This window comes from Hyla sarda, chromosome 3, assembly GCF_029499605.1.
Source record: "Hyla sarda isolate aHylSar1 chromosome 3, aHylSar1.hap1, whole genome shotgun sequence".
Classification (NCBI taxonomy): domain Eukaryota; kingdom Metazoa; phylum Chordata; class Amphibia; order Anura; family Hylidae; genus Hyla; species Hyla sarda.
Genome location: NC_079191.1, coordinates 97,577,185 through 97,599,931, shown reverse-complemented (window position 1 = coordinate 97,599,931; position 22,747 = coordinate 97,577,185). Strand labels below are relative to the sequence as shown.

Sequence of the window (22,747 nt, the reverse complement as noted above, 5' to 3'; positions counted from 1 at the left end):
GCCAGTTGATATATATAAAAAAGTTTTTTCCTGGATAACCCCTTTAAGCATTTATAGTATATTCCATAATATACGTCATTAATGCCTCACCTATGGGGAGAATGGTGATGCAGAATGTACTTTAGAATGTATAGGCACTTATACAGACTTGGTAAGTAATAATGGTGACTTATTCTGCTATTGCAACCATGTTGATGATCATAATTTTGTCACTTTTTGTGATAATGATATACAGTACATAATGATATACAAGCATTGAGCTACATAGAGGACTAGTGTTTCATGTATATGGTGACAAGCTGGCATTAGCTGAATGACCTGCCTGCGTTTCCTTACTAACTATTTTCTAATGGAAGTAACTCATGAAAAAGGGTTCAACTGATTTTCTGTTATGATAGATTTTTTTTTTAATATATACATATATATATATTTTTTTTTTCCGGTTGAAATAATGCTGCCTTTTTATAGAGAAAGGGGATAAAACAGTGATAAAACAGCAGGTAGCTTATTTTCTTAAAAGGTTACTCCAAAACTAAAGTTTCCTATATGTTCCCCTAAAGAATTCCATGTTGGGGAGGGGGGAGTTTATCAGGAACTTATTAAGGGTTCTCCACCACTATTATGGTAGGAAAAGAGTTAAAAATTTTGGCACATGCCTGTACATAAGAGTTTTAAAAAAATGTTTTAAAAAATTGCACCAATCTGCATGTAGAATTTTTTTTTTTGGGTGCAAATCCCTGCCACCTTAATAACTATATATCTTTAGGCCCCAGGGCTGTAGGGCAGATACTGTTCTCATTGGGCTGTTTTACAATATACATCGGATCTTAGAGAGATATTGCATTTGCGTAAAGAATGGTATATTACAAATTCAAAATCTGTGACCCCCAACCATTCTGAGACAAAAAGCTGCAGCTCCTACACTATTTTTTATTGCATCTTGGACACCCAGTATGGGGCCCTGCAGCTGGCTCCAATCACTTCCATAGGGCCATGGTGCAGTTCTCCCACATGCTGGGTGGCTGGCACCTCTGTGAAGGGGCTGCAGCAATGACTTGCAGGTTGGATCCTAACCTATCATGAACTGATGACCTATCCTAGCGTAACCGGTATCTCTGATAAGCTGTGATCTTCTGTGTTAAGTCTCCTCAACATTGCCTGTAACTATAGTACCTGCTTGTGTGTTAACAATTGGGCTTTGGTGTCAGTGGGTTTCTCCTGACTGCGTTGCTCTCTGTCCTGCAGGAGACACAGCAAACCCAGAGTGTCCCCTTGCACTGTGATCCCTGACTCTCCAAAGCAGGTTCGTGTAGATAGGCAGCACTGGGTGCCTCTTGCTTTGCTGTTCCACTTGCTTGTGACTTTCCTATGTGCTGTTTCTGTGTCTTCTTAGACTCCTTTAGTTTCTCTGTTTGCTTTGCTGCTTAATGTATAACAATATATGCTAATGTATGCTGCAACTGTCCTATTCCACCTCGTGTGTTTTCTTACAAGACGCATTGAATTGTACGACATACTGAAAATTTGTCTTTTCCACACTATACTTCTGCTAAGTGCCCATATCTGCTCAGCACCCATACTGCTTAAGATGTTTTTTAAATGTCTATTATTTTTACATGACTTGCTGATTAACTCCTGGTTTATATATTTTATGCTATGTTTTGCAACACAGAGCTCAAACATGAAATAAGATTTACCATGAGTTCACTTTGCTCCAGTTTTATGCTTTAGTATTATGGTGTTATAATATTTCTTTTATTTTCCTGCAGATCCTCCCTTTCACTGAGAGTGTAAAGAATCCTACATCACCTTCCTCCCTTATCCTGTCCCCTCAATCTTTTTTCAACTCCTCCGACTCACCCTTGTACAAAAGCGCAACCAGCAACGAGAAAATCTCGACTTTTCATCGGCTAGATGAACCTGTAAGAGGAGCTCCGGAGAATATGGGATCTTCAGTTCACTCACCATTACAAGGTGTTTCCCCCAGTCCCCTCCCCTTTTTGCAGAATAAACAGGACCCAGGAGAAATCCTGGATACTGATAATGTCCAACATGGTGAAGATCTCAGGTTGTGGGTTTCAGGGGTTTCTGATTCACTTCTGTTGACTGAAGAGTTTATAGATGATGATCCAGCAGACATCTCCTTTAGTGGAGGAGCAGAGATGTACCCCTTTGGTGGGAGGGTAGAGCCACCTGATCATGATGATCTCCCACCAGAGGAGTATTATCTGAATGGTGTGGATGAGAGGGATTTTAATGGCAACACAAGACCAACAGATGCAAGTGAGTTATTTGAAATGAAAGCTCAGGCAAGTTATATGCAAAGTCTTCTGAGCCCATCAGAAAAGGGATCCCTACACCATCACCGCTCTGAAACCAGCTCCCTACTTCACCATCGCTCAGAGAGTAGTTCCCTCACAAACCTCAATGGAATTCCTTCATTCTCTCGATCGGCCAACCACTCCACTGCGAGCTCAATGATCAATTTTCCAGCCTGCTCTGTGCGCTCAGAATCAAGTTCGGCTTTTCAGTATGGGGATATACTGGACCAGCTAGAACAACTTAGCTGCCCTCCGACGACCACTGAGGACTCTAGCAGCTCTGAAGATGACTCTTGGGACTCTGACGACGAGACACCCATCGATATGAACTTATTCTTCTGCAATCCACTGACACAGTATACCAACTTTAATCATCTTGGGCTCCAAGATAAGAAGGATTCTCCTGATGTCTGAAACACGATATTGATCTAATGACATCAACTAAGAGCACTTGCATTGAGGATCTAAGTCATATCTGTACATGCCCCGTGAGTTTTACTAAGGAATATTATGTTCAGCAACTTGGCGTTCAGTCGTTGATTTCCATGCTGTAATAACTGAACACAGCAAGGATTGTTTCACTAAACTCACTTATGGAATGGACTAGCACAGCAGCCAGTATGTCAGGATGGACTTGTTTACCTCATACAGGGTCACTGTGGAAATTGCACATATTCTGTTTAAATGGGTAGGGTGAGGAAAGATCAGATCCGTATCCCATGCCGCTATGAGAATCACTACAGCTTTACTTTCTTCCTCTATGATTTTTAATCTAGATTTGGTTTGCTTTTGTGAAATTCGCACATTGTTCACAGATTATTTTATTAGTTCACACATTAGCGTTGTGTTACAAAGTATCACTAAAATAGCGGGATATTTTCCTCACAATCTTCTTGTAAATGACAATTCACACCTGTATTAATTTGCCAACACAATTTAGCACCAACACTGACTGTTGTGTGTGTGTGTGTGTATACGGCAGAAGTGATCAGTATTTACATATTCACATGCTTGGCCTATTGGTGTTTTAGAATAGATGGGCATAGAACGATCATATTCCCATGCTTGTCTTATTGATGGGCATAGAACGATCATATTCCCATGCTTGTCTTATTGATGGGCATAGAACGATCATATTCACATGCTTGTCTTATTGATGGGCATAGAACGATCATATTCCCATGCTTGTCTTATTGATGGGCATAGAACGATCATATTCACATGCTTGTCTTATTGATGGGCATAGAACGATCATATTCACATGCTTGTCTTATTGATGGGCATAGAACGATCATATTCCCATGCTTGTCTTATTGATGTTGTAGAATAGATGGGCATGGAATGATCATAGTCACTCGCTCTTGGCAATTAAGGTCTTCTCCTGTGTTGTCTTTCACCTGTTTGGTCTTGTAGAGATACTAATCCCTTAATACAACTTGTAGTGTAAATCATTGTTTGGCCCGCCAGTAGCTTCGTTGAGATTCACATTCCTTGCCATTTTCACTGGTTTTGCTAAAGGTATAACCTTTAAGCCATTTTGGGGCATCAGCTCATTTTTGTAACTGCTAACCCAACTGGAGTTTGCTAAACACATATTTATCATTATGAAAATGCTGCTTCTTCTCAGCGGTATAATGTGGACTGCAAAGAGTCAAACAAAGAGTGTTGACCCTTACCCTGAAGACAGTTGTGTGTCATCCTTTGACCACTGAAGAAGAACTCTAGGAGACTTTTTGTAGAGATGGCTCCGATAAGAAGAAACATTAGATTTTACTCCATGTTTGCTCTTCTACTATCAAAAAATGTATGGCCATCTTGATATGTACACTTCAGAGCTTAACCCTTTGGTGATGCTAACTTTACCCAAGTGAGGGGGGTGCAGACACCCTGAAGATTTTATATTTGTTAGGAAATGTCACCATAGAGGAATGAAGTGCTATTACTGCACTAACCAGATCATCTTACTTAGCCTTGTAATATGAGAGGATGTTATAACACTAATAATGTATTTAATAGTATAATTTTAATCTATATTTATGATAGTTTTATTCAGAATTCTATTATATCTGGCCTCGCCTTTTGATTAGTCCGTTGCTCATCGACACGTTAATGTCAGAGGTTTTATGTAACCAAATCAGCCCCACCAAACGTGCCTAGCTTATCTAGAGCAATATGCGTGTGATGTAAACCATGTTTGGAATCCAGTGATATGTAACCCTTCTATCTAATGCCTGCTAATATGTGATTCCTGAGACCGTCACAATCAGGTATGACTTGTTTCTGGGATGTAACAGTCTTTATGTTTTCTAATTGTGCCTTGAAAATTTATATGGTTTCTTTGCCTTTTTTTGTCAAGTGTTTGTACATTAAAATGATAAAAGGTGCCAATATACCTGCAGGAAAGGGAGTGTTTTACTACACATACAACTATTCTGTTTTGGTCAGATTTTGTTAACTTGTAATACCAAATGTATCTGCAATAAAGCTAGGAGTGCTGGAGCTCTCCTCTTTTACACTATTATTGCTATTATTATTATTTTTATTTTTAACTGTGAAGTAGAGAGGGCTGCAGCGATCTATAGATCAGATTGATTTCAGTGTAGATATTGTATGGTTGTTGTGTGTCTGTGTTTCTTAGTTGGCACATGCATATACATACCTTAATCCTTTTGCCACCAAAATTTTTTTACAAACCAAAGTTAAACCCGAATTATAAAAAAACAAAACAAAAAAAAAACATATTATACTTATGTTCTATTAGTTGTTACCTGCCACATTGGGAAAATATCTCTACTATAACTCTACAACCTTGGACACCTTCATGCAATTTTGCATTAAAGTGCGTTTTCTAAATGCATAAAGATTGAATGTTTGTGGCTAAAAGTGAAACTCAAATAGAGCCTTAGATTCACAAAACCAACTAAAAAATAAGACTTTAAATGGGCACTGTCATGAAATAAAAAAAATTGATATGTTGTAGTACTTAAGTACTACAACGTATCTCTAATATACTTTAATTAAAAAAAGTGATTTTAAACCAGTTTAAAATCACTTTTAAATTCGGCCACTAGGGGTCATCCTCCTAGTGGCCGAATGCATTAGGCAGTGACGTCACTACAGAATTTCGACTCATTTAAGCCTGGCAATTAGTCGAAATTCAGTCACTGCGGCACTCGCTCCCGCCTGTCAATCAGACAGGCGGGAGCGAGCGCTTTGAAGGAAGTGGATGCGCGCAGGCATGTCCCAGGGACATGGTAAATTATTATGTCGGGGGGGGGGGGGGGGGTTGCGTGTTCACCTATACAGTATGCCTCCAGTTTCCCCACTACAACTCCACTGAATAGGTGAACTAAGGGGGGTGGGGAGGGGGAGTGGGTTGAGCGGGGCCAGGGGGGTTGCGGGCTGCACGGCGGGGAAGGGATACTCTGGGTGAACTAAGGGGGAGTGAGTTGAGCGGCGTGATGGGGCAGGGGGGTTGCAGGCTACGCGGTGGGGAGCGGTATGTGCGGCGATCACAGATCCGGTGTTCACCTATACAGGGTGCCTCCAGTTGTTTCCCCACTACAACTCCCAGCATGCCCTGACAGCCAATAGATGTCAGGGCAAGCTGGGAGTTGCAGTGGGGATACAGCTGGAGGCATCCTGTATAGGTGAACTAAGGGCGGAAGTGTCGGCCCCAGCAGGCATCAGTGACGTGGTGCCTGCTGGGGAAGTCTGCCTGGTAGTGAGCACACTACCAGGCAGACAAAAGGCATTTTTAATATGTAAAAAAAAAAATTAAAGGCAGGGAGGGGGTTAGGGATAGATGGGTAATAGGCAGGGACAGAAAAAAGTGATGGTGGGAACTACCCTTTAAGTTGTGCAGATTATAGTTATGTCTGCATCTACATATCTTCACATATTCAACAATACTGAAGAGAGAAAAAATGTCCATAATCATAGTGAACAAATGTCCCTATAGGTGCAGGGGGCTACTACATGTGCAACTGCATCTTCTTCCTCCACCACCCCTAAGGGCCCGTTCAGCGCTGATTCCACTAGCAGCAGACTCCTATTCCACTTGCGCCAGAGTCCCGTAGTGGAACTTCCAACTCAATGCCACCTGATTCCCTGGCTAACACCTCATGATTGCAGTGGGTCTCATGAATAAGAGTTGGTGTAATCAACAACATTTGACATGTCTGATCGACATGTTTACAATTGTCCTCTTCTGACGCATATAACTTTCTTTTTTTCTTGTGTACAGGGATGTCTGAGGGCTATTTTTTTTTCACTGTTATCTGTAGTTTGTATCGATACCGTTTTTGTTTTGATGGGACTTTTTGTTCACTTTTTATGCATTTTTTTAGGGTATACAAAGTGACCAAAGATTACGCAATTGTCTCTGCAGTTTATAAAACATTATATTTTTATAGTTAGGACATTTATGTACGCAGCAATACGACTTGTTTATTTTTGTTTACATTATTTATTTTCTTTTTTTTTAATGGTAAAAAGGGGTGTGATTCGAACACTTTTATCAGGGAATGGATTAAATCACATTTATTAAGATTTTTTTGTTACATTTTTTGTACACTATTTTTTAGTCCACATAGGAGACTATAACATGCAATCATTGGATTGTGTGCAATGAACAATGCTATGCCATAGCATAGCATAGATCAGTGTTATCTGTGCTCCATTGCTCCAGCCTGCCATGGCTAAATGGAGCTTTGGATTACCGATCGGACAGCAAGGAGGCAGGTAAGGGCCCTCCCGCCATCCTCTCAGCTAATCGGGACATGGCAATTTCACCGCAATGGTTCCGATGTCTAAGCGGTTAATGCTGGGCATTAACGCGATCGGTGATGTCCGGCATTAGACACTAGTCCTGCCGAGGCCACTCCGCTATGACGCATGCTCAGCTCCTGAGCGCTCGTCATAGAAGGGGAGCGGGCACAGGGTGTACATGTACGCCCTTCATCCTCAAGGGATTAAGGGTGTATTCACACCTACAATACTGAACACAGCTTCAAATTCTACACATCAAATATGCGCTGGATACTGTATGTGTGAAAAGATCCTAAACCTCCTGCAACTGTCTGACAGGCAGGTGCAGAGCATAGTTAGTGCGGGAGATGAGATATGAGGACAGGATGTGAGGTTGGGATATGAGGACGAGAGCATCATTGTTTTTTTTTTTTAAGGTATGAAGACTGAACAACATCGGGTACTAAGCTAGTATAACGTATATGGCTGAACTCATAGACCATATGAACTGCTTACGGTACATTCACATTAGGGAGATTTATCAAAACATGTGCAGAGGAAAAGTTGACCAGTTGCCAATAGCAACCAATCGGATTGATTCTTTTTAAGAGTGATAGAAGCGATCTGGTTGTTATGGGCAGTTGTCAACTTTCCTCTGCACGTTTTAATAAATCTCCTTCATTGCCTATAAACAGGTTTTTCATAAATAAAGCTTATCTTCCGTATAATAGTTATGCAGCTTTTTAATATTCTTTGCAATTTTTAAGATAATCACTTGCTGTGAGTGAATGGACACATTCATACTAAAATGTACTTCCAATTATGAAGAACAGTACACACAAAAATAAGAAAGTAATTACAGAAAAATGTCTCCTTTAGCATCCTTCATGCAATTGTGACTTTGGTCCCTTTCACACTGATGTTGTGCCCAGTCGGAGAACGTCCGTCAGGCACTTTTTTGTGCCTTAATGGATGTTCTTTTTGATGGGGCACAACGGGTCCCGATAGATCCCATTTACTATTATGGGGTCCCTCGGACTCCATTGTTTTTTCGACAGGAGTGACGGGAGGAAAAATTGCTGCATCATGTATTTTTTCTCCTGCTATTCTCCCCGGCGGACGTCACACTGCCGTGTCCGAATGTTGAAAGAAGCCTTAAATTGCTGAAATCCACACATAAACTAGAGGAGACAGCTTTTCAGCAGACACACAGTGCTGCTACTGCTGCATCTAGTAACAGTTCTACCTCACCCCAGTGCTTGGTTCAAAACATACACTGCTTATTACTGCTGTATAATGTCACCCCTTTCTTCTGCATTGTGCCATTCATTTGTTAACCATTCTGGCAATGTGAATAGACTGACAACTGAGTATTACAATTCCACTGTCAATGGAGTATAAACTTTGATACAATTAGTGGTAGCACTCAGTTACAGTACAAATGCAAGTTATAATACAAAGTTCTGTACATTCTTATTATACAGCAAATAAGGTCATTTGCATAGCAGTGGGAAACCCCTTTAAGATTTTGCCTTCAAGATCTGATTCAAAGTAGGCAGTTTTTATTCTATGGTCTAAACTATCCACAGTCATGGCCATAAATGTTGGCATCCCTGAACTTTTTCAAAAAAATGAAGTATTTCTCACAGAAAAGGATTGCATTAACACATGTTTTGCTATACACATGTTTATTGGAACTAAACCAAAAAAGGGAGGAAAGGTTAATTGGACATAATGTCACACCAAACTCCAAAAATGGGCTGGACAAAATTATTGGCACCCTTAACTTAATATTTAGTTGCACACCCTTTGGAAGAAATAACTGATATCAGTCGCTTCCTATAACCATCAATAAACTTCTTACACCTCTCAGACGGAATGTTGGACCACTCTTCCTTTGCAAACTGCTCCAGGTCTCTCTTATTGGAAGGGCGACTTTTCCCAACAGATCTGGACTCATTGCTGGCCACTTCAGAACTCTTCAGCACTTTGTTGCCATCCATTTCTGGGTGCTTTTTGACGTATGTTTGGAGTCATTGTCCTGCTGGAAGACCCAAGATCTCGGACGCAAACCCAGCTTTCTGACACTGGGCTGTAAAGTGCGACCCAAAATCTGTTGGTAATCCTCAGATTTCATGATGCCTTCAAGGCACCCAGTGCCAGAAGCAGCAAAACATCATTGAACCTCCACCATATTTTACTGTAGGTACTGTGTTCTTTTCTTTGGAGGCCACATTCCGTTTTCGGTAAACAGTAGAATGATGTGCTTTACCAAAAAGCTCTATCTTGGTCTCATCTGTCCACAAGACTTTTTCCCAGAAGGATTTTGGCTCACTCAAGTTCATTTCTGCAAAATGTAGTCTTGCTTTTTTATGTCTGTGTCAGCAGTGGGGTCCTCCTGGGTCTCCTGCCATAGCGTTTCATTTCATTTAAATATTGACTGATAGTTCGGGCTGACACTGATGCTCCCTGAGCCTGCAGGACAGCTTGAATATCTTTGGAACTTGTTTGGGGCTGCTTATCCACCATCCGGACTATCCTGCGTTGACACCTTTCATAAATTTTTCTCTTCCGTCCATGCCCAGGCAGATTAGCTACAGTGCCATGGGTTGCAAACTTCTTGCTAATGTTGCGCACTGTGGACAAAGGCAAATCCAGATCTCTGGAGATGGACTTGTAACCTTGAGATTGTTGATATATTTCCACAATCACACAATGCAAAGACTAAGTGAACTTCTCTCTTTTTTATCTGCTTTCAGGTGGGATTTTTATATTGCCCACACCTGTTGCTTGCCCCAGGTGAGTTTATAGGAGCATCACATGCTTGAAACAATCTTATTTATCCACAATTTTTAAAGGGTGGCAATAATTTTGCCCAGACCATTTTTGTTTGGTGTGACATTATGTCCAATTTGCTTTTTTTCCCTCCCTTTTTTGGTTTCGTTCCAATAAACACAAAGGGAATTTACGTGTGCATAGCAAAACATGTGTTACTGCAATCATTTTCTGTGAGAAACACTTCATTTTCTTGAAACATTTCAGGGGTGCTGTAACACTCACGTTTCTGAAGACAGGAACTCCGGTGTATGTGGATACGCTGGACCTGTGTGGCAGATGACTCGGACCGCGCCAGGGAGCGGATTATAAGGTGCCGCTGGTCTTCACCAGAGCCCGCCGCAAAGAAGGATGGGCTTGCAGCTGCAGGCGACACCCAGGTCGCTACCCCCGACACGACTCGACCACACAGGCGGCTGAGGAGATGTGAAGCACAGTAGGGATGAGACAACTTGTAGTCAGGATAGCAGTAGGTCAGGGCAGGTGGCACAGTAGCGTAGACGGGACGTAGCAGGAGTTCAGTAGGCAGGCGGCAGAGATGCAAGGTCGAGGTCACAAGAGCAGGAGATCTGGTACACAGCAAGACAATACTATGGAACGCTTTCACTACGCACAAGGCAACAAAGATCCGTCTGAACTGAGGAGGGTGGAAGAATTTATCAACAAGACACAGGTGGTTACACTAATGAGTGTACTGGCCCTTTAAATCTTAAAGCTCCGGCAGAGAGGCGGAATCAGAGGCAGGGGGAACACCAGGAGAGTGACGGACTGGGGCTCGCATACGGGTGCGTCCCGCAATGCGAGTCCCAGCCCCGTCGGCAGCAGAAGGTAAGGGGACCATGCGCTCACGGCCAGCGTGTGAGGCCGGAGCGCATAGCATAACAGGTGCCAACTTTTACGGCCATGACTGTATATACATCTAATGTTCATACAACCACCTATATTGACAAGAGGCATGAAAATAAATACAGTGGTCCCTCAACATACAATGGTAATTCATTCCAAACGACCCATTGTTTGTCGAATCCATCGTATGTTGAGGGATTCGTGCAATGTAAAAAGTGCATTTAATACTCCCCTGTCCCCGCTGCTCCGGACCGCGTCCTCACCGCTCCCGATGCTGTCCCAGGGGCTCCCAATGCTGTCCCGCTGCTCCGGCGTCTTCTTCGGGATCCTCTGGCTTCTTCCGCATCTTCTCCGGTGTCTGGGCCTCGCTTTCTGGTGACGTTATTACGTTGCTGCACCGGCACGGCGTCCGCACGACGTAATAACGACACCGGAAAGCGAGGCCCGGACCCCGGAGAAGATGCAGAAGATGCCGTAGGATCGCGAAGTGGACCCGGAGCAGCGGGAATAGGTAAGTGAACCTGTCCGGGATGCTTAAACTGCTATCCGACAGCAGCTTAAGCATTTTGCGCTGTCGGATAGCAGTTAATGCGATGGCCCCGACATATAAAAGCATCGTATGTTGATGCTGACATCGACATGCGATGGCCTCTGAGAGGCCATAGTATGTCGATTTGATCATATGTCGGGGCCATCGCATGTCGGGGGGTTAATGTACTGTCTCTTTCCTGCTGCTTTTGTTCAAAAGAGAAGTTGTTTGGACAACCATGAAATGCGTGGACATCATGTACTGAAAGATATTAAATGCATTGCTCTTAAAAAAAATGTGGTTGCTTATTTACCCAGGAATTGAAATGGTCGCTGTCATTTTAAAACAGCGTCCTCCATTTGATAACCTAACGTACTTGTATATCACTTCATTAAGAAAATGAAAGTCTTGGCCTTCAGGTACCCTTTTTCCTGCACTCTGTTGTCCACTGCTTGCTGTTAGGTTCAAAACTTCTCTGGTAACAGCCTCAGCAAGATGGAACACAGAAGGTGGGGGCAGGGCTTAGCATGTGCTCTGTGCTAGAGACAAGAAAGAAGGGAGAGACTGAATACCTTCATGTATGAGTATCCAGATGATAATTCAAGACCTCTCTCATCCCAGCAGCAGCAGTGCTTAGTGTAACCATTTCCTTGCTTTGCTGCTGATATTTATTTAGCACCAAAGCAAGAGCATCAGTAATCTGTTTTAGAGTACTGTGTAAATCATATTTCCAGCACGAGCAATATGTAATGGCATAGAGAGGAGTATGTGATGTGTTGTGATTGGCTAGAGAAGTAAGGTGGGAAGTAACTGACACCTTTCGTAACCAGCTTAGCCATGGTCCCACACAGTGAAATGAAGTGCATGAGAAATGGGGACAGGGAGAGCCCTAAAATCACCTTGTCAGCACTCAACTGTTATATTATAACCAGAACACATAATTGAAATAACAATGCAGGTGTGAACATAATATAATATAGACAAGATCCTCTGAAAATAAACTCAAACTGTATTTGAGCACTGATGTACACCAACAAACAAATAAGCAACGTAAATGATGTGTTCTGTGTTACTAACTGGTATCTAGTAAGGAGGAGGAGATGTGGAGCTCGTGACATGCCATGTGGAGTTTCACGTGAGCTCTGTCTGAACATGTGACTTTTGTTATATCATGTTCTCTATGAGTAATTCTGATTTTGTTAATAAGCGTTTCAAATGATATAAAGGTCTTGTGACCTGAAGCTTTTTGGTGGATCGTCGTCATGGATTTCTTCACGTCTCATGGCTACAAATGTTAAAGAGCAGTGAATCGAAATTGGTGGAAAAAAAGTGCTCTATCTGCACCACTCAGACATCAGCAGTCCTGTGGATGGGAGGACCTATAAAGATGGAGGTGGCATGTTTCCTCTCATAGGATGTGATCTACTCTTGACTTTTGTCATCATTCTTACCATCTGGCTTTCTTTTCTTTGTTGATTCCTTTGATGTTATGTGGATTCTGTCTGGCACTCTGTTTGCATGTTGTTCTCAGGGTTTTCTTTGTTTACGTTTCTGGCTGGTTTTTGTATTCCTTTGCATGATCTTTCCTGTATTCATTATATCTATGCATTATATGTATTGCTTTGATTTCCTGAATCACTGAATATTATTTACGTCTTCACTTCTGCATGAAGCTCTTTTTTGTTTTCTATTCTTTTCTTTGTTTTCTTAATACAGTTGCACATAATGAATAAGCATGGTTAAAGGGAAGCTTTACCTTTTTATTAAGCGATTTTAAATTTTGTGCAAATATTTCCGATGTAAATTAAACAAAACTTTTCACAAAAGGCTATGATGCTCAATGAAACCACCTACTCCCACAGGAGACTTGTGTGTGTATCCTTAAAGGGGTACTCTGCTGCTCAACGTTTGGAACTAAATGTTCCGAATGCTTAGAGCCAGTATTGGGAGCTCGTGATGTCATAGCCCCGCCCCTCATGATGTCACACCCCGCCCCCTCAATGTAAGTCTATGGGAGGGGGCGTGGCAGCCGTCACGCCCCTCACATAGACTTGCATTGAGGGGGTGGGGCGTGATGTCATGAGGGGCGGGACTATGACATCACAAGCTCCCTGCGCATTCGGAACATTTAGTTCCAAATGCTGAGCAGTGGAGTACCCCTTTAATATAAGTAAGTATTAGGAAGGCCTGGCTCTGTTTCCCCTATGCAGGTTTTGTGGTTTTCTTTTGAATAGAAGCTGGTGCTGCAATCTGATGATCATGGCGGCTGGGCTTCTATAACTCCCAGCAATCAGCTGGAATCTTCCTATACATTTTCCCAGCAGTAACTCCTGTCTGAACTCCCTAGAACACGTAAAAAGTTTTTTTGTATATTGACAGGTACATTTTAAGTGTATCCAAAGGCCCAACATTCACCTTGCAGAGGCTTAATGGGTGTTGTTAGGCCCTCCTTGCAAACGGTATACATTGGAGTTGTTTTTTGGATGAGTAGCCTAGTAGGCTGCACTTCATACATAGTCATCCAGTAAAAAAACTAATACTGCACATTATATAATATATTTTATTATGGATCCCAATGAATGATGAATGGCACAGTACAGCATCCATCACAGGCATTTGAATAATGTAGATGTCATGAGTTTTTATGATGAATATATTTAATAACCATTAACACCATGTTAAAAGAGCCTAACCCAAGTGACAGCTATAGTCCGCAAGATTGCATTCAAGTCAATGTATTTACTGTATTTGTGCCGCTGTTCGGTAAAATCAGTGAGATGTGCCACATATAGTCTAATTGGAGCCCAAAACTCAGAAGGAACCTGTCAGAAATGCAGTGAATCCAGTAATCAGTCATTTATGTTAACTTTTACATAGATAACCAGATTAGATTCCTAAACCCAAATGAGCAGAGGTTTAAATAAATAGATTACCAGTTATGCTGAATCTTTTCCCACAAAACTAAATAACAATCTGCTCCGCTTCTTTTTCTCTATATAAAATGATGCCTAATGACTGAAATGCATTTTCAACATGACAGGTTATCCCAAGATTAAGTTATCCCTTATCCACAGAATGGTGATAACTAGCTGATTGGTGGTGGTGGTGTTGGGGGGTGGGGGGTCCAATCTCTGAAACCAGCACTGATCACAAGAATGGAGCCCCCCCCCCTAGGTAAATTGATCATTAGTGCACATGCTCACCCACTGCTCCAGTCACGGTTTGTAGGATTTCTGAACATACCCAAGCACAGCACTCGACAGAATTCTCTTACAAGGTATTTGAAAAAAAGGTTTTTAAAACCAGACAACCCCTTTAATAAAAAGGTGATGCATCCCTTTAACAGGCTGCCATCATTACATTCCATAGTATGTTTTCCTACAGGCACAAAACAAATCATTGTAATTTTTCCATTTCTTTGCCTTTTTTGCTCTATAGGTTGTCACTTGTCTCCTGTAACGCTAAGGCTGCCCTCCTCTACTTCCCCGCCTGGCCGCTCTCCATTGATGAGCCCAGCATTGAGTGACAGTGGTAGTGCCAGGGCTGATGATATGGAGGAAATGCCCGACAGCAAGGTGAGGGCAGATCAGAAGAATAATTCACTTACTGCTTAACAAGGTTTTCTGGGATTATAATGTTGATGACTGATTCAGATCTGTAGAGGCTGAATCCTGCCTCCCCCATACACTATTCACCGATCCTGTCTGATAGCACTCCAGAACAGAGGAGTCCTATCAGACATAAGAGAGCACAGAGGAGTGCTATCAGACAGGAGAGAGCACAGAGAAGTGCTATCAGACTGGAGAGAGCACAGAGGAGTGCTATCAGACAGGAGAGAGCACAGAGGAGTGCTATCAGACAGGAGAGAGCACAGAGGAGTGCTATCAGACAGGAGAGAGCACAGAGGAGTGGTATCAGACAGGAGAGAGCACAGAGAAGTGCTATCAGACTGGAGAGAGCACAGAGGAGTCGTATCAGACAGGAGAGAGCACAGAGGAGTGCTATCACAGGAGAGAGCACAGAGGAGTGCTATCAGACAGGAGAGAGCACAGAGGAGTGCTATCAGACAGGAGAGAGCACAGAGGAGTGCTATCAGACAGGAGAGAGCACAGAGGAGTGCTATCAGACAGGAGAGAGCACAGAGCAGTGCTATCAGATAGGAGAGAGCACAGAGGAGTGGTATCAGACGGGAGAGAGCACAGAGGAGTACAATCAGACAGGAGAGAGCACAGAGGAGTAATATCAGATGGGAGAGAGCACAGAGGAGTGGTATCAGATGGGAGAGAGCACAGAGGAGTGCTGTCAGACAGGAGAGAGCACAGAGGAATGCTAGCCCACCATCACTTACTGGACGTTGTTCATGCCTGTGCTTCAGCTTGGACAAAGCCACGATTTTATAAGCCATGATTTCTATAAAAAGGAAATAACATTTTCTTATGAAGTATATTAAAATGGTTAATGTTTTGCCAAGATGTACAATATATAAAAAGTTTTGGAATCTGACAGTGCCCATTTAAATATAGCCTGGAGGTTATCAGGTTTATTTATTAATATTTCTGAGGGATATATAAACCTAAAAAGATTAAAATCTAAAAAGATTATTGCCCACTTTCAAAATGGAATATTAAAGCGGTTATCCAGCTTTAAAACATTTGTCTTCAGGTTGGGTGTGGTTTTGCAGCTCAGTTTTATTGAAGTGAATGGCACCAAGTTGTAATACCACACAACATAAGGACATGTATAGTGCTGTTTTTGAAATAAATTAACTCTGTTTTTTATTATTGGATAATGACTATCAATTTTATAATAATAACTGGAAAATGCAAATATAAGCCTACTCCTTTGTGTGTCCTTGATATCAACAACCGCATGGCATGCAGTATGTATATAATGTGGGGAACAAACAGCTGACATTTCCCATGATGCATGCATATTGCATTTTGATTATGCATCACAAAGAAAGTCCATAAATTATTAATAGTGATGTGAAAAGTGCAAACATAGAACTATCTTTGTTTCCCAACCTGCAGATGGATGAAGCCTTTTATATCACCAAGGAAATTCTCAGCACAGAGACGTCTCATTTGAAGGATATTGAGGTCATAACGGTGGTAAGCTCCGATAAATAGATAAGTGCTCCCACCCTCATCCATCTTCTCATATTATGCAGGTATCCCACATTCAAAGTCCTGGCCTCTCATAACCATATATTTGTTTCACACAGAGGTTACTGTCTTGTTTAATGGCTGTATGTCAGATCTGAATATGTAAGCATTCCAGTCTGGCTAGGTTGTGTAGCTACTATTGGAAACATTGCTAGACATATTTTTGGATTTATTTACTCACAAATAGAGCCCTGCATCAGGATTGGGATCGGACAGGACCCAATAAAAAGCTTACAGGCGGTAATGAGGTTGTTGCAGGCAGAAGCAGGTGGTCACAGAACATACAGTGGGTCCCGCAAAATGCTAAAAACCTCTGAAATGCCACAGGATGCTGTTAAAATGGCACAAAGAGGGAGATAAAATGGCACGGGGTAATGAAATGGCATAGCGGGTATAGAAATGGCACTGTGGGTACACACTCTAAAAGTGGAGACAACATTTTTGCAGGAGCGGACGGGATTGGACACACGTGTGGGAGCGGGTGGGAGGGGAACATGGTCAGAAAACCAGCAGGAGCAGTATTACGAAAACAGCCCCACGCAGGGCTCTACTCAAAAAAGATGTTACACTGGTATATGGCTCCTTTGAACGTAGCGGCCATTGCATGTATAGATATAAGATTAATCATCGTTTTGGCCCTAATAGATAAAATCCAGTAGAGGATTTACTGTGAAACTAACAAATAATTTCCTGAAATATTTTATTCTACCACTATTCATATTCTTAAACTATAATAACCCTCTATCTGAAGGTGTCCTACTTCACATATTGTGGTACTGTCCAGTATTCCTAGGGTAATGGGGAATAATTAATAACCTATATACTTTTAAAGCTATTAAAATATTGATTTCACCACAATAGTCATTTGTTGGCATTTGCCTATTAAAAGTTCTTACATGTTCTTGTGTTCTGTATAGCATGTTGTACATTGTATTATAGTGGCTGGAGAAAGCGCTCAGTAAGGGTGGCGATCTACAGGAAACAGCTGAGCACCAGATGAAGCCTCTGTTTTCTTGCATGGAGCCCATACGGCTTTTTCATCAAGAATTTCTGCAGCAACTTGAGGATGTCCTAAGTCTTTGGTAAGAACATCGTCATGGAGTAAGGGCTTTCTTCAATTCCATAGGCAGACTTAAATTATTATGTGAGCTAAGTATGGTACATCTGCACATATTACATATATTGTGCAAACTATACTTGAAAAATTTACACTTGATCAAAGAAGACTAAATGGCAACTTTCATTAAAAAAATTTTTGCTATTGAACTCCTTATGGTAAATAAAAAATATTTCTAATATACTTTGTTTAAAAAAAATGAAGTTTTCTATATTTTATTTGTGCTTAAAAAAAGCTCGAGCACATTTTCCCCCCATCTCATACACAGACTTTGGACCGAAGCCCAAACACAGGAAGTGCAGCCTGGAGTGCTGAGGGGGTGTGTCATGCCTCATCCAATCATAGCTCCTCTCACACTTAACTGCCATATACTGTTGGTTGGACACCCCCCCCCCCCCTCAGTACTACTTCCTGTGTTTGGACCTCGGTCCTAAGTCTGTGTATGAGATGGGGGGAAATGTGCTCTTGAGCTTTTTTAAGCACAAATTAAACATAAAAAACTTAATTTTTTTAAACAAAGTATATTAGAAATATTTTTTATTTACCATAAGGAAAGCAATAGCAAAAATTAGTTTTAATGAGAGTTACCATTTAAAAATATAACTAATATGACAAAATATTGGGGAATAACAGGAAAATTTCCAGCATTATATCTCTTCTATTGGAAACAAACTAACAAACCATACACAATGTTAAAAGTGGGGATCCATGTAAACTTCAGGCATCTTTCATGTGTCTTTTACTGAAAAGAAGCTTCTTTCTGGCCACTGGCCTAGATTGGTGGAGGCTGCAGTGATGATTGATCTTCTGGTTTTCCATCTGCACATAGGAGATGTGCAGGGGTACTCCTCCCCTAGACAACTTATCCCCTATCCAAAGGATAGGGGATAAGATGTCTGACCGCGGGGGTCCCGCCACTGGGAACCCCCACAATCTCTCCTGCAACACCCTGGTCATCTAGAGAGATTGCTGGTGTTCCCAGAGGCGGGACCCCCGCGATCAGACATCTTTTTAAAAAAAAAATTTTTTTACATTTTATTTTGATTTTCAAAGATTTTTTTTTACAATATCATGAGCCAGGGCGTTCCCCAGCTTGAAAACAAAGAACCAATAAAGGTAAATAAGAGAACAAAGTTTGCAGTACATGTCATGGGTTCACAATGAAAAACCTTCGGGGAGTAATATAGAGCATGTAAAAAGGTAAGGAAAGTGCCCCGGAATCCGTGTAAGGACCGACCACATCCAACACCAGCGTACATTTTCAAAAGCTTTTTCAGCATCTATGGTCAAAATGGCTGGGGTTGGATGGGACTGAGGCTAAAGCTGGATCTCATCCAAGACGGCCACTACTTTGCGAATCTTCGCTACCGCTGACCGACCATAAGTGAAACCCGCCTGTGCCAGTAAGATAAGGGAAGGTAGGATCCTAGCTAACCTATCCACCATCATTTAAGACGTTATCTTAAGGTCAACATTTATAAGTGAGATTGGGCAGTAGCCAGCAGGAGTCGGTAAATCTTTACCTGGTTTTGGCAGGACTTTAATATAGGCCGTGTTAGTATACGGAGGAATAGATGCTCTGGAGAGAGAGGTGTTATATAAGGCCAATAAGGTGGGGGAGACTTAAGGCAATAGTATCTTGAAAAAATCCACGGAAAACCCATCCGGGCTGGGTGCCTTTTGTGCTTTCAGCCCCTTCACTACCCCTGACAACTCCTCTTGATCAATTGGAGCATTAAGTAACGAGAGGTCCTCATGGAAAAGCAGGTGGATAGAGGCCAACCACTCCCCGGACTGAGGACTGGTGGAATCGTCAGAGGAGTAAAGGGACTCGAAACTATTAGAAAGTGTATATAACACTAGTGCAGGTGGTGAAGGGATATGTGCCCAGACTGCTGCTATTTTGTGCGTATGAGTCCCTGTATCTCATACAGAAAAGGTATATAATATATATGTAAAAAAACAAGGTGCGCTGAATGGGACTTATATTATAATACAGTGAAATTAGTGCATACCTGTAGGTGGTGGTGAAAATGGTAAAGTGCATATGTGAGTGGTATTTTTTGAGGCTGGAAAAATATATAAGTAAATAAATATACCAAGGAATAGCATAAAATTATCCAATATTCAATTAAAAGGAGGTGCATACCTGACGCATATGGTGCATAATATAGCACAAGACTGCAGTAAAGTGCATAGGATAGTAATGTTAGAGGAACCTAGCAATTCCATAGAATGGAACAGAGATCTGTATATCTAACTCTGGAGCATGCAGTCTATTTCCCCTATATGCAATGAAATCCTGTGATGCAGTGGGGTGATCCTCAGTTTAAGTTGGTGACAGACAATATGCGTGGCGGTATGCTTTCAGATGCTTTTGATTTAAAAAGTAACAAACACTATGCGCAGCAATATGCTTTCAGACGTGTAAGCACAAGTCCGGTGTGCGCGTAATACCTGAAATCTGATGCGAATCTTCCGTGTGTCCGGGGTTCCGACGATCCGGTAATCTTCTCAGTACTTGCAGGCACTTAGTAGAAGAGCAGATTTTTTGCAGAATTGCGGGAGTGCACCCCGGCCGGTGGCATCTCAACTGCGGTATCTCCGGCTTTAAAGTTTGCCTGAGGGTTCCGGCAGTGCAGTGATGTCACTACAAGGTTCGATTAGGACCAAAAAAACACTCCAACGCGTTTCGGAGACAATACAACGGTCTCCTTCGTCAGGAATGTGGACCTCCTGCCTCGTATATACACTCCTAAGCCGTTTTCCTCTTCCTCCAGCCTGATATTACCCTTTGCAGTGTTTTCATCCAATATGAATCTGAATGGGTTCAGATGAGGAACTATTCCATACAACAGGCAGATTATTTTGAATGATGTTTTTTTGTGTTTATTGTAATAAACCAATTCTTGCAGGAAACTAAAAATCTCAAATTCTGCATTCAATCCATGTGGACTCATCGTGTTTAGATTAAAAATGCATTTTGATTCGGCCCTGGAAATTTGAGATATGAAATTCCCTCCCCGCCAATGGGGGTTAATTTTTTCTATCCCAAAACAATGGGTACAGTTTATATGATTTTTTATTTTATATTCCGTTCTGTCATTGTTCCTGTTATTAGTGATGGACATCACGGGGGTCATGTTTTGGGTCGCTGTACAGGCCCTACACTGTTTTTAAGGGAAAAAAACTTTTTAATTGGTAAAAATGATTAAATTTATTTATTATTAAGTACAGTTTTGTTTCTCCTATTAGTGGGGATTGCCAATGTTCTGGGCCTTTCTAAATACAAAAGATGGGGCTGATGGGATATATTCTCCGAGGATTTTATCATTTTGTAATAGGCCCTAGTTCTTTTTCACTATCTGTTAAAAAAGGAAACTGTGTTTACTGAATTTAGCGATAATAGGTATTTTTAACATGGTGTTACCCTCTTGATTTTTTCCTTGTTTGGTCTGTTCCTTCTTTTTATGTAAGATGGTATTTCTGTTTGTTTCTCAAACTTCATTCTGTATTTTTATCAAGTGCTCTTCCTCATATCCTTTATTAAGACATTTTCTCTGTAGGGTGTAAGCTTCACTTTCTTATTGGTCCAGATTGGAACAGTTTCTCCGTAATCTGAGAAATTGACTTCAGGGGATATTTTGCAGCCAATTGCAACCCTGTGTAGAAAAGATTCCTACCTATCTTAAAGATACTACTCACATTTTAAAAATACTTGAAGACATAACTTGGCTGGAAGGATTTATTATTGGTGCATTAGACATCACCTCCCTCTATATATTATAGAGCACCAGAAAGAAAGACAGGCGGCAGAATCTTTTCTAAAGAAATAGGGTAATATACCCAACTCACAGGTACATTTTATAGGAGAGTGCATTTCTTTATTATGTTATATATGAAGATAGTTTTTACATTCAGAAGTTGGGTACCACTATGGGGACTAGGTTTGCACCCATATGTGGCACTCTGGGCACAAACAGCCATTCATCCCGGGGGTCAACTGGGCGCAAACATGGTCCTCTGGTGAAGATTTATAGATGACATTGTTTTTATTTGGCGAGGGGGGGGGGGGAATCAAGTTTGGTTACTTTTTTAGAGGATATTAATAAAAATGAATATTTTTTAACATTTACGGCTCACTATAGCCAAGCTTTGGTTAATTTCTGGATCTGAACATTAGCATTGTTGATAACAAAATTACCACCAGCACCTACTATAAAAAAAAAACAGGTAGCAACAGTTACATACAAACCAATAGTTGCCATCTGCCAATCTAGCTGCAAAATATCTCCCAAAGTCAATTTCTTAGATTATGGAGAAACTGTTCCAATCTGGACCAATAAGAAAGTGAAGCTTACACCCCACAGAGAAAATTTCTTAAAAAGGATATGATTAAGAGCACTTGATAAAAATACAGAATGAAGTTCAAGAAACAGACAGAAATACCATCTTACATAAAAAGAAGGAACAGACCAAACAAGGAAAAAATCAAGAGGGTACCACCATGTGAAAAATACCTATTATCACTAAATTCAATAAACACAGTTTTTCTTTTTCAACGGATAGTGAAAAAGCACTGGGGCATATTACAAAATGATAAAATCCTGGGAGAATATATCCCACCAGCCCATCTTTTGTATTTAGAAAGGCCCAGAACATTGGCAATCTTATAGCAGGTACTATTAGGAGAAACAAACTGTACTTAATAGTAAATGAAACATTTTTACCAATTAACGTTTTTAACCCTTGTAAACAGTGTAGGGCCTGTATAGCGACCCGAAACATGACCCCCGTGATGTCCATCACTATTAACAGGAACAATGACAAAACGGAATATAAAATAAAACATCATATAAACTGTACCACCTGTGGAGTCATTGATGCCATACAGGGCCCGTGCGATAAGTTATATATAGATCACACCAAAATGGCCCTTAAAGTGCGATTGGGAGAACACATGAATAACATACAAAACGGATATGAGGGGCACCCACTATCCCTTCATTATAAGGAAAGACACTCTCAAAACCCCAGTTGTACCCATTGTTTTGGGATAGAAAAAATGAACCCCCATTGGCGGTGAAGGAATTTCATATCTCAAATTTCCAGGGCCAAATCAAAATGTATTTTTAATCTAAACACGATAATTCCACATGGATTGAATGCAGAACTTGAGATTTTT

General features: G+C 41.3%; 1 protein-coding gene across 13 annotated transcripts in view; it reads left to right on the top strand.

Annotated features, from left to right (window-relative positions):
• Nucleotides 1-22,747, top strand: part of FARP2 (FERM, ARH/RhoGEF and pleckstrin domain protein 2) — a 147,364-nt gene that overhangs the window by 74,597 nt on the left and 50,020 nt on the right. For all 13 annotated transcript variants that reach the window (XR_008891063.1, XR_008891062.1, XR_008891064.1 and 10 more), the window contains 5 exons: nt 1,246-1,303; nt 1,770-1,974; nt 14,719-14,855; nt 16,311-16,391; nt 17,385-17,527. Coding sequence is in view for 9 of the 13 variants with exons in the window: in XM_056564720.1 (XP_056420695.1) it covers nt 1,246-1,303; nt 1,770-1,974; nt 14,719-14,855; nt 16,311-16,391; nt 17,385-17,527 (624 nt within the window). In the remaining 4 variants the exon portion in view is untranslated. The remainder of the gene's footprint in view (nt 1-1,245; nt 1,304-1,769; nt 1,975-14,718; nt 14,856-16,310; nt 16,392-17,384; nt 17,528-22,747) is intronic.